Genomic DNA, 13,089 nt, shown 5'->3' with positions numbered 1-13,089 from the left:
TCTGGATCTTCAGTTTATTCATAAAATCAACCACAATGGCAAGGCCCCATGAAATACTTGCTTAACTGGGAGGATCCCACATAATTTTTAAACAAAATCTGTCACTGTATGGAATTTCAGGGGTCTTTTTTTGTTGGTAAGAAAAATATTTTCCAATTTAATAACTAGATTTTTTTCCCTTCTTCCTACCATTTTTTCTCACCAACACACATATATACACAGTCACATACTTCATATTTGAGGCCAATTTCATTGAAAGCAGAAACTTAACATTTTCAGCAATGACCGCAAGACCTGGTAATTTTGGCAATAAGTAAAAAATGCTATCTTTGAAGTAAGCTGCAGTTTGAACTAATTTAAGCATTAGGAGGCCAAAATTAAAGTTTTTTCTCGTTTTCCCTATTACTGGTTTGCTGCAAGGAATAAACTGCTCAAGAATCAAAGGTGGGGGGGCACCTGGGTGGCTCAGTCGTTAGGCGTCTGCCTTCGGCTCAGGTCATGATCCCGGTGTCCTGGGATCGAGCCCCGTATCGGGCTCCCTGCTCGGCGGGAGGCCTGCTTCTCCCTCTCCCACTCCCCCTGCTTGTGTTCCTGCTCTCGCTCTGTCAAATAAACAAATAAAATCTTAAAAAAAAAAAAAATCAAAGGTGGGGAAATGTCTGCTGGTCATCACTGGATTCTTGCTGAAAATAGAGGACAAGTGAAATCTTCGAGAATCACTTCTTCCACGTCACACTTTCTGAAAACACTATGCTCAGGAATAGGCTAAACACACCACTGAAAATTATTTGAGGCCAGTATTTTATTTTATAGAGAGCAATTGCAATATTAGAAACTGCTTTGGCACAGGTTAAAAGTGGCTCTCATATACTTGCCAGTTTTCCCCAGGATCATCAATACTCATTACCAAAATTGACCTTTATGTGGTTACCATTTAGAGTTGCCACCAATGTAATGACAGAGTAGGGGGGGATCCTGAGCACACACACAAAACTTTTATTTTTCAGATGTAATGCAAATAACCATATCTAATATTCTTTCAGAAAACAAATGAAAAACATGCTCAAAAAAAACAAGAAATCAAGTTATACTTTTCATAAGGCACCACAAAAACCCTGGTAAATTAGAGTCCATATTATATTTAAGTGTCTCACTAACAGGTAAATAAATATGTAAGAGAATAATCAATAGAGGGTCTTGAGGTTTACAAAAGACATTCCTGTTCAGACATCTTGGAGTATTGCAAAAGTAAGAATAAGCAGGGTTATATCTGAACCCGGCATCTCCTTTCCCAGGGCACATCATTTGTTGCATAGTGGTGACTGGATATGATCCAGGCCAAGAGAAGACTGCAATTCCAAAATATATTCACATCCCATTCTTTCCTTCTCATGTTGTGAATATCACTTGGCACATCCATATCCAAAGAAGTAATGATATGCTTTAATTTTAAAAGGGGAGGGGTTCAAAATGTAAAAGACAAATCAGTTGCCTGCTTTTTAAAATTAATACTTAACAGACCTACTGCAAAAGCAACTTTCTACACACATATGAAGCTAGTTCCATATGTAAACCTTTATTGAACCTGGTTATATGTGGGACTTTAACAGCTTAAATTCTTCCACAATTTACAGTTTTTAAATCCCACTCCAAATTGTCACTTTCTCCTTTAAAAAGTAGATAGTCCCACCGTTTGAAAGAAGAGGCTTCTCAATTTCTCCTTTCATCCTCCTATTTTAAGTACTGGCTGATATTCACACAAATGTACTACAGAATTAAAATATTGACAAGCAGGGAGTTTCTTTTATGTGCACTGAACTGCATCCAGAATCTTAAAATTAAGAAAAACAAATAAACTGACATTTTTTGGACACCAAAGACAAAAGCAGAGAAGAACAGAAGTGAAGCACAGGTAAAATTATTCTACTCTTACAGGTCTGCTAGCCTTTGCTAAGATTTTGATTATTAAATAAGTACATGGTGGGCAATCACAGATTTAATGCTTATCTTTTCAATTATTCAAAGTATGACATACAGTAACTTGTAATTTTACTGAGGCACAAATTTGAATCATGCAGTGCAAAGGTGGTTTGCAGCAACTCAGGAAGGGAGTCTTAGCATCTAAATCTCAACATGGCTTTGTTGCAATAATTATCTGTAAGTAAAATAAACATTTGTGGGAAGAAAATGTCCCCTCTTCTGCCAACAAGAAAGCGAACTACTAATGCTATAGTTGTAAACTTGGGGATTTGCATAGTTCCAATGACCTACCCACTTTGAAAATACTAAAGACCTACATAGCATTTTTTCATTTTTCTTTCTATAACCTTCCCCAACATAGTTATAATGAAGGTAGTAAGAAACACCTTTGATAGAATTCACATAGAAGTTAAAATACCAATGGTGAAAATTTGCAACTTTGGAGAGAAGGGTAAAGGAACATTTTAAATCAGGTTTTGATATGAAATGTTACAACGCTGAAGAATGGAATAAATTGTAAGTAATTTCCTCTAACTGAAAACAATGTTTTATATTATGACACCGGCATGTCTTTAAATAGATGAATCTTAGTTCATTATTTCCACAATTACAGACTTGTATATGTTCATTTTTCTTCCCCCCGCCCGCCTTTTTTTATTTTTTTAAACTACTTTCTCTTATCTGTTCTTCTCAGCCTTGGTCTAAATCTACGGTCAAGTCAGACCAAATCCTCTGTGACTTTCAAATAAATACAGAAAAGCTCATAGTATCAACTAAATCATATATTTAAGTTTCAGAATACCAGAAAGTAAACAGGGAGCTACTCATGGTTGGAGACTGCCTTGCATCCCTTTCTCATGTCTCCAGCAGGTAAATACCGTATTAAGGACATAAATTATTCCCTAAACAGCCACCTACATCCATCCACCATATTCCAGGAAGCAGAGCACCTTAGTCATCTTTCTCAGCATCTTCATGCCCCTCCACTGATGGCTGAGTAAGGTTAATAGGTGACTAGGAAGAAAAATGAAATATTTTTAAATGTATTCCACCCAGGCAGCCATCATTTAAAACTGCATTCAATTTTTTACTCACAAGTATTTGAAGATCTTTACAGAGAAAAGGCAAAAAAATATTGTGCTTTCTTTTACAACATCAACCAGATGAAATTTTTTAACTAAATAATACCTTTATATAGATTGGCAAAATGAAAACTTGTGAAATTGGTTAATAGTTACCTTGAATATCCACTGAAATCTTAAATCATATACACACTTAAGATCATGCACAGTGACACGTATGAACCTCTTAACAGGTCAAAACACTAAAAATACTATATAATATTAAGGGAAGAATGATCAAAAATTAGGTAGTATGAACCATAGAGAATGCATTTACAGAAACTGGGTTTTACAGGAAAGCTTTTGCTTTTTTGTAGTAAGATGCCTTTTGAGTTAAATCTCATACCCACTCAAACTGTAACTGGACAGTACATTTCACTTCTAGTTACTAGAAGACATTTCTTTAAGAGATTGGGGCCAAAAGGGAAAAGCTGTTCTCTAGGCTCACCCTGCTCCTCCCTTTTAAAAAGAAAACTGATGGATTAAGTCAAACCACAGATTTTTAACCAAAATAAAGGGACACAGGATAGTGAAGACCAAACACTACTTTTAGGTTTTTTTGGTTGGTTGTTTTTTTTGTCCTTTAAAAAAAAGAGTCCCCTTCTAATAAACGTTTCCATATAGCTTACCTAACACCTTAACAAGAATAGAGAACACAACAGGGGGAAAGAGGACACAGCACCATAGTTTCAAACATTCACATACAAAAACAAAACAGCCACCACAGATAGAAACACCAAGTTTCCCAACAGACAGGGACAAGTTCCAACACACAAAGGAAATGTAATTATCTATTTGAACAAAAACAACATGGAAAATCTGGTCAGGCTAGGACGGAGAAGGAAGTGCTAACTCCTTGTACTACAAGGAAGGAATGGGGTTGATTAAAAAGCAAAAAAGAGAAAGCAAGCCCCCAAATGGATTTTTGATGCTGAAACTCTGTCATATGCTGCTGGTAACAGTAAATATATATATTTATATATTCATATATGTATATTAAAAAAGGAAAAATAATCTATTTATAGAACAGTCAGTAGTCAGAGACATTTAGAAAAAAGTAAAAACAAGTCCTTTTTTTCTTTTTTTAAAAATGGATTTACTAAAACAACTTTATCACCCAGAGGTGCTACAACCCCACATTCTCTGATGAAGCCATGGTGTTATTCAACAGCATCTGCTGTGGGCCACAATCAGAAATTGCCAGTGTTGGAAACAGCAGACATTGGGGTCAGGGCTGCAAGGCAAAAAGCTGTTATTTGCTGGTCTTGCTCATGGCCATGCCTGAAGCCTGGTGGTATCTGGTATACTTGTGAATGAAGGTTTCCCCGAAAAGCATGCATCACTGTGTCTCAGTAAAACATTCTGACTTGTCTTCTCTTCTTTTGCAGGAGGCTGGATCCATGTACCTGCTTGTCTCTAAAATGCAGACCCAAGACAGCAAGACTTCTCAAAGCCAAAAAAGGCTCCTTGACTTGAAATAAGAAAAACTCTTCTTCCCAGAATCCAATCTAGTCAGACTTCTCAACTAGAGGACATACTTCTCTCCTTAGGAAAATAAGGGGATCTGCCTCTCACTTGGGGTTTTCTTCTTGGTACAAACACACACAAGTAGCTGGGATCTAGACTCTGGCTACTATCCCATGACTAACAGGAGTAACTTTGGCCCTGTTGCTCCCATAGTTGTATCTGTAGGGCATTATATGCCAGGTAACAGTATAAGGAGAGTGGTACTCTCACTCCTCTCCAATTGTCCTAAGGAGTGCCAAGTCATCAGCACCTCCAGATGGTGCTGCCCCCAGGCTGTACACCACTAACTAATATCGACTGGCCATAAGCCACAGCCTACATGCCCCGCTAGCATACCAATGTATTAATGCCAACCAGCATTCTAGAGCTCAATCACATGTCTGGCTGTAAAGTAACAAACCATACTCAGAGGAGACATAAATTGAAATACTGGCTGCTGTACCAAAGACACCCTCTGCATAGATGTGTTGAAGAGAATGTAGGTCACACAGTCCATGCAAAGAGGAAGTCAGCTAAGAGGACTTTCTCTGAAGGCCATTCGTCTTTGGAAGCAACATTCTGAGTGGATCTACACCACTCTACTTGATGACTAAGGTCTCAATGTGGTCCATTTCTCCCCATGTCCCAAACTAACCCAGCAATTGCTAACTGGTCTCCTTAAGATCCTCCATTGGTAGTTTGTAGCTCATTATGAAGGAAGGAGGTGGTGCTTGACCTGGGCTATCTGGCCCTTGCTTCTTTGCACAGTTTATACAGATGTAATCTTCATTTTCAGCCATTTCTGGAGATACACCCACACAAACTTGATGAAACCACTCATCACAGCCACCATCACATTGTACCCAGTCTACCTGTAGGAGACAAGATTGGGGAATGTTTAGGTTACATAAACATTAAGCCTAGGAAAAAAAAAAACAAAAAAACAAAGAGCTTTCTTGGCTTAAATGATAGCAAATTAACTGGGATGTCCAGAGATAACTTCTTATGGGGCTACTTTTTAAAGACAGAAATTGGGAAGTTAATACATCCCCAAATTCTATTTTACCATAATATGTCCACAAAATTGGGCCTCTTAGGTACTCCATTACCTCATAATTACCCGGGGCTCCTTTTGAGGCAGAAACATGTTTGAGAAAAACTTGACAAAAAAGGAACATCTAATAGAGCAGCCAAGTAGTTTTAGCTAATATTAACAATTTCTAGGCTCTAAGACAATGCAATTATCTTAGATCAAGAAAGGAAGAGTACAACAATGTGAAGGCAATCCTGTGTATTAGCTTTATTTCAAAGAGATAAGCCAAAGTACTAAGAGCATTAAATACCTTTTTAGAAAAGCAGTCACATAGGCCACTTTTAAAACTAATATTTTTTATTCTTCTCTTCTTCCGTTACAAATACAACTCCCTATAAAAAGTTAGCAAATATCAGAGGTCAAATCTTACAAATTAACCAATTAAAACAGTCAAAGTCACAGGTCAATAGATCACCCTGGGGTTTCAAATTAAAGTCATTTGTAAAATAGGTCAGTGGCAGATACTAGGCAAACTTGGACCCTCCAGAGAATATCGTGATTATAGGAGGCTAGAGAGCAACTGTAGTTTGGTGACTTTAAGCCTTGGGCCTAGGGTTAACAATAAGGTGATCTGGGGCTTTGTATCTGGAGGGTGACTGTTGTACTTTTTATAGCTGACGTCACAGCAGATGAGAACCTTTAAGATTACAAATGAGCTACTCTTCCTCTCCCCAGCACAAAGTGGATCTGGATCATCTCACTGGCAACTTTCAAAGCCACTTAAAACACTGAGCTCTGCCAGATTTCAGAGCCAAGAGGCATGAAAGGATCAAATAGGTACCTCAGTGCAGCTTAGGAGAAAGAACAGAGGAAGGAGGTTTTGGCTAGGTAAATGAGTTTCAGAGAAAGGGAGTAGTTTCCAAAATTAGTTTCCAAGTACTATAAGTAAGAATCATCAAAATGATGACACTCATGTTAGTGGTTTTATGGTTGTGATACAGCGTGGGAAAAATCATTTGTCAAAATAATCTTTCTATTCCAGAGTTCTAGATCTTAAGAGATGGTGCTGTGCAAAATGAAGATTACTGAATTCAGTCACAAGTTCTGAGTTCTGATACGTATAATTTGAGGCCAATAACTTAATCTCATTAAGGCTCAATTTCTTCATTTGTAAAATGGAGATAACATCTTGTTTACAGGATTATTTAGAGGAACAAATGAAATAATGTATGGCAAAACAGTTCACTGCCTAGGATACTAGACGTGTTTTTTAAGATCACAGATTCACGGCTCTACTCATTATTTTATCTTATACGAAAATCATTTTGCACCTTGAAATAACTGCTGCAGCACTGTTTCTCAAAACGTGTAGACCACTTACATAGAATTACCTGTTGTGTTTGTTAAAAGTGTAGCTGAGACCCACCCCAAACCTACAGCCTCAGAATATCTTGGGGGTATAAACTAGAAGCCTATATTTTCAGTCAGATTCTAGGTAATTCTTGTATATTCTAAATTTGATCATCCCTGGCACTCTGTGATACTGCTTGCTAGTAAATTCAGAGCCATTTTACAATTCGTTCCTAAAACAAATTCTGTTTTTGTTCTGTAATTGTTTATGTAATATTTAGCTTCTGAAGTCTGTGTAGTGAAGAAAATTGATCAAAATGTTCCTACTGCAGCTAGTAAACTAGTACCTGAAAGACAGACAGGGGCAGATAAATGACTTCTGGGCAACAAACTAAAAATATAGGTACCGCAGCTATGGAGATTTATGAAGTGCCAATCTGATGGTGAGTGCTTTGGCTCTCTGGAGCTGGTAAAAAGAACTGGGAAGATGATCTGTTTCTTTGAGCTGCCCAAATCTGAGATATTACCCTCTTTATAATGCCACCCTGAACCAAGAGACAACTCTACTCCTACCTCCAACCCTCTTAATCCAGTCCAGTCCTCAGTCATGCTAATCCACAGGATAAGAAAGTTCCTAATTTATCAGTATTTGCTGCCAAGAAAAGTGGTTCCATGTTTCTTAAAATCTAATTCTGCACTATACTCACTGGCTTCCAGGTTTCCTCAAATTAAATCTATCAATCTCTCTCAAGTAAGAAACGTTCTCTTTTGTGATTTTGGCTACAGGTCCATTCCTAAGCCTAGCTCTCCCACCATTCCAAAAAAGTATAAACTTTTCTTGAGATATTCATCAGTACACAGATTCTATCCCAGTCTATAGATTATATAAAAATTCACCCCAATTATCTAGCAGGGAAAAAATTAGTCCTTCCCTTACTAGCATCTTTTTATCACATTCATGTACTAACAATCCAACTCCAGTGCTACTTTTGTTTGAAAAGGCCCGCTGGATCATAAAGCAAACTAACGTTTGGAATGTCAACTCAATCCACTGATGATTTTGACACAGGGCAACAGACTATGTAGTGGCCTGAAGACTCAAGAAGACAGAATGTGGTTAACTGCGTATTAAGTGCTAAAAGTCACTTCCCCTTTCATTATTTTTGAGAGATCTACTTATCAAATCACAAAAATAATTATTAAAAAACTTCACAGCTATGAGCTGTTCAAATATTAATGGATAAGAGGTTTAGAAGTATAGTACAAATAGGTTACCAGTTGGATTTGGGGAAATTTTAAGAGAAATATGTTAAATACAAGAAATAATGTTAATTTGGTATTTCATGTTTTGCTATAGGTTTCATATTTACACTTAAAAATATTTGGCATATTTCATCTTGTTCACTTCATAGAGCATATTACTGCAATGGGGAAAAAGGAAGGCCTGGAGATTTAGTGATATTCTTAGCTTAGTTCCCCCACGGAGCTTTTGTTATTTTGGCATTCAATCTCTACTGCACCAAGATTCCTTGCAAAAACCAGATATGAAAAATTAAAACAATCTACTCAGTGAAGTACACTTTAACAATGTTCAGAATCCTTGTATTTTTTGGTGCTCTCAACATTAAGTGACCAACCTTCCTAGCCAGCCCAAGATTGGTATTTCCCAAGACACAGGAATTTCAGTGCTAAAATTAGGAAAGTCCAGGCAAATTGGAACAGTTGGTTAGCCTATCTCCACATGGCTGAGACATCACATCACCATGACAATCTTTTAAAATCAGAATGACTAACAAATAATAAAAGTGAGAGACATAGGTTTATAAACTTAATCTCTACATCCCAAACTTCTTATGGAAATAGTAATGGGTAAGGAAAAGGCCCAGAGGAAGGGGGGGGGAGGAGTCTATTTTCCTAAATAAGAGGATTATTTATTCTAATACAGAGGAAAAAAAATGTTACTTAAATGTTAGCTTGAAAGAATTTGCTCCTTCAAGTTAACTTGTTTTATTCTTGGTAACTGTATGATTGAATGAAAGGGACAGACCTCAGGGTGAAAAAGATTCTGAACCTTAAAACTAGTTTTTTGAAAACAGTTCTTAATATTTTATTTTTTCATTATTTTTTAAATTAATTTCACCTTGAAGGTAATTTGATAATGATGGAAGAGACAGTTTTTTTTTTAACCCCTTACAACATTATTCTGATAATATTTTTCTTTTCTCTTTCTAAAACATCCTGAAATTGAGCCTAGGTATGTTTAGGTAGCCCTTCAAAGTTTTCTCAATCTGCATGTTTTGGGGGAAAAGTAATAGTAATTACTGGTTAGAAAAATGGTAAATGTACATTTACCTAAATATGAAGGAACCCTAGAAGTTATTCTTTGCTGCATGTTTTAAGAACACAGACTTCTCTAAAAACATTATCATCATTTTGTTCTGAAGATATGTGTCATGCATCAATTGGTTTTCTTAGAGAAATACCATACTTCAAATTGAGAAAGTTGTAAAATTCTTTTACAAAGCAGTTAAAGAAATATACCTTTTCTTTAGTAAAACTAGTGCTGAGAACAAACTTGGAGAACCTTAAATATTGCAAAACAGCAACGATGGGCAAAATGTTTACAATCTGGAATAATTTCTGTTTAAAAATTAAACACATTATAGAAATACAACATTTACCAAGTTTCTTTTATGTAGGACGATGACAGGTTAAGGCACACCTTCCTCACTTTTGTATATGTTTTAATAGTTTGAAACAGACATTTTCTCTGAATGTTCAGCTAAGTCACCCTTTGTTCTATTAAGACAACTTTGCAGATTTTAAAAAAATACCTTTAATGTTAGGAGCAAATCTTAGGGCTCACTTAAAAATAACCATCACATTTTAACACTGCATTTTGTTAGCAAATGCTTTCATATAGATTATCTCCTCTTATTCTCACAACCCCGAGAGTAGGCAGGGTATGTGTTAATTTAACAATTTTACAACAGATGAGGAAAAAAAAACTGCCTATAGTGTTTATATGCTACAGGAAGATAACAGATGACCTGAGCGATATTTAAAAATGCTGAGCAAAGGGGAGGGGAAAGATTAAGTGAAAAGGTGAAAAAAGAGAAAGCAAAAGGTTCATGATGGATATAAACATTGTAGAGGAAGGATAGGAAAGCTTGAAAAAGAACCACTACTTCTTGCTGCCAGTCTGAAACTACCATAAAATCAGTTAAAAAAGAAACAAAGGGAGAAGGTTCTGCCAACACTAAGTTGCCAATACTTCAGTACCCAAAGAGAAACAGTTAACCTTTCATCAACCTCTTTAATGAACAAATTCAGATGAGAATAAATTCAAAATGAAAGAAAAATACACACACATATATATAAGGTAGCTACTAAAATACTTTAAAATGTTTGTAAAATAGAAACATATTTAATCAATAAAGATACAAAAGTGAGTAGATATATCATAGACATGATATAAAATTATATGGAAAAAGGACTAGAAGGAAACACACTAAAATATGTAGAGGTATTGTCCTTGGAAGGTTAGACTATGGGGATATGTGTCTTACCAAAATATATTCATTTTCCAAAAATGAGTGGAAAACATTTAGTAAGTATAATTTAAATATAAGTGTCATTTAGTTTTGGAATGTGTTTTTGTACTTACATCTTAATTATCAGTGGGGTGGGGATATTAGTGGTGAAAACCTGGTCTGGGAGCCAGGAAACCATGGTTCTACTTTTGGCTTTGCACTACTTAGCACTGTGACTTTGGTCACATCATTTATCTTCACTGAGTCCTGGTTTCATCATTTGTAAAATGAAGAGCCTGGACAAGGTTAGACCTCTTCAAGCTCTAAGAAGTATTTGACTGAGGAGGGAAGTGAGGGAATAATGATGCAGTATATTTATTCTGTTCATATATTCAAATTGAGGAGGTATTAAAATTTTAAATATCAAGTGGTATAATGAGCATAATAAAATTAAAACTATGAATTTACTAATAATCTTGATGGGAACCATAACAGACATCTCCAGTCACTGAATGAACTGGGATTTTTCATAAAGTCTATCCATCTTTCTCAGAAGTTCATAATGTCAGTATTACCTAAAGAACGGCCATCATATAATTACTATACTTAAAATTTAGGGCTAAAACTTTTAAAATAAATCTTCAAAGGTTTTAATTATTTTTTGCAAGGTATTTGAAAAAAATCTTACTCCATTTAGAAGAGTGCACATAGGCCTGAGTGTGGGTAAGGCACAGACCAAAAGGGAAGATTTAACCCCTTAGTTTTAGGTCTTTAGAACAAAAATCGTAATGCAATTTGCCACAGCTCTTAAAATACTGGCTCAGAACATTTTGAGGCCACTGTGACTAACTAACTGACAAGGTATTTAGTTCTCTGAGTCACCATACAGGGAAGGCAGAAGGACTAAAATACTACACTGCACCCAGCTATGCTAACAGCACATGAAATGCACTGCCACCCAGGGTTATCACACAGCTTCTCTCTGCTCTGGTCTCGTTACGTTCACGAAGTCCATGATTTTGAAAGCACGACATTTCTTCCATTAAGCACACTGACCTAAGAGCCTCATAATTCAAAACAGTTTATAGAAACTGTAGAAAACATATTCTGCTGGAAGCCCAAATCCTGGAATCAAAACCAGATTCTCATGACATCAGGCCTCTGTCTCGCGCCTGCTGCTGCTTGGCCGCTCTCCCAGGGGTGTACACGGTTAGAGCTCACCTTGTCCTTGCAGGGCCGCTGGCAGTTCTGTGCGGCGCACACAGCATTTTCGTCATCGGACTCCTCTGCTCCAGACCAGTCGTACTTTGAGGGGATGTCCAGCACCTTTTTCTCTCTCTTCTTCTCAGTAGTCTCTTTCACAAGGTCAGCTTTGGCTGCAGCAGCCTTCTCCTTCTTTTTCTTTCTCTCTTCTTCTTTTGCCAATTTCTTGGCCAGTTTATTCAGCTCCTTTGATTTTTCTGCACTTAGTTTTAATTTCTTCTTTTTAGGTTTATCCATTTTCTTTAACTCCTTGGACTTCTGTTTTCCTTCTCCAAAAAGCTGTTCTACTTTTTCTAGCTTCCGTTTCCGCTTCTTCTCTGAAGAGTCTTTTCCTTTTATTTTCAATGGTTTCTCTTCCATGCTGTCATCCTTCAACAATATAAAAGTAGAAAGAATTTTAAAGCAAGACATTTAAAAAAAGTTTTATTCTCTTGCAGGAGGTACCTTGAATAGACAACTTCATAGAGACAGGAAGGAGAACAGTGGTTACTGGGGGCTGACGTAAGGAGAAAATGGGACTTACTATTTAATGAGTACAGAGGTTCTGTTTGGGATAATTGAGAAGTTCTGGAAATGGACAGTGGCAATACTTGTGTAACACTGTAAATGCCATTAATACAAGTGAATTTTATACTTAAAATGGATTAAAATGGTAAATTTTATGTTGGGTACATTATACCACAATAAATGTTCTAAAGATATTTTAAAGACATTTTAAGAAAGCAAATATTCAATGAAAATAGAAAATAATGGCAAGCCTATAGAAAACATCTGACTTTAGCTTACTAGGGAAAAAAGATCATTGTCAGCCTATATTAGTATAGTACTGTAGCATGTCTAATTGAGATAAAACATACATATAAAGCTAAAAGTACTAAATGTACACTGAATTATGTAATAACTTTCTTGGTCTTCATTTACCACTACTAGAGTTCTTTATTAACTCACAATTAATAAATTCCTGATGGCTAAGAAGTGACTAAAATTGTTGGTAAAACAAAAAAATTATATCCATGATCTCATTACAAAACACATGTAGTGACTTTGGCAAGGGCTAGAGAATAGCTGATGTGACAAAGCAAAAAAAACCCTTATTTTTCAATTTTCTAATATTGTTCCAATTTCTACTATATGTCTATGTAATAAACATTAAAAAAATTTAATTTTTTAAAAGATTTTATTTATTTATTTATTGGGGGGGGAGAGAGAGAGAGGGCATGCATACGAATGGGGGGAGGGGTAGAGAGACAGAATCCCAAGCAGACTCCCTGCTGAGCACGGAGCCCAGTGCAGTGCTGGATCC

General features: G+C 36.3%; 1 protein-coding gene across 1 annotated transcript in view; it reads right to left on the bottom strand.

The window, feature by feature from the left end:
* Window positions 1–782: 782 nt before the first annotated feature.
* KDM5A (lysine demethylase 5A) overlaps window positions 783–13,089 on the bottom strand; it is a 93,573-nt gene continuing 81,266 nt past the window's right edge. The window contains exons 27-28 of the mRNA XM_028120979.2: window positions 11,745–12,155; window positions 783–5,479 (exon numbers count right to left, since the gene is read on the bottom strand). Of these exons, the coding sequence (XP_027976780.1) occupies window positions 5,273–5,479; window positions 11,745–12,155 (618 nt within the window). The 3' untranslated portion in view covers window positions 783–5,272. The remainder of the gene's footprint in view (window positions 5,480–11,744; window positions 12,156–13,089) is intronic.

The sequence above is a fragment of the Eumetopias jubatus genome, unplaced genomic scaffold, assembly GCF_037043125.1.
Source record: "Eumetopias jubatus isolate StellerSeaLion01/CBP00866 unplaced genomic scaffold, mEumJub1_p1.0 scaffold_8, whole genome shotgun sequence".
NCBI lineage: Eukaryota > Metazoa > Chordata > Mammalia > Carnivora > Otariidae > Eumetopias > Eumetopias jubatus.
Note: the sequence above shows the minus strand (reverse complement) of the source record. Positions and strands in the feature narration are given on the sequence as shown.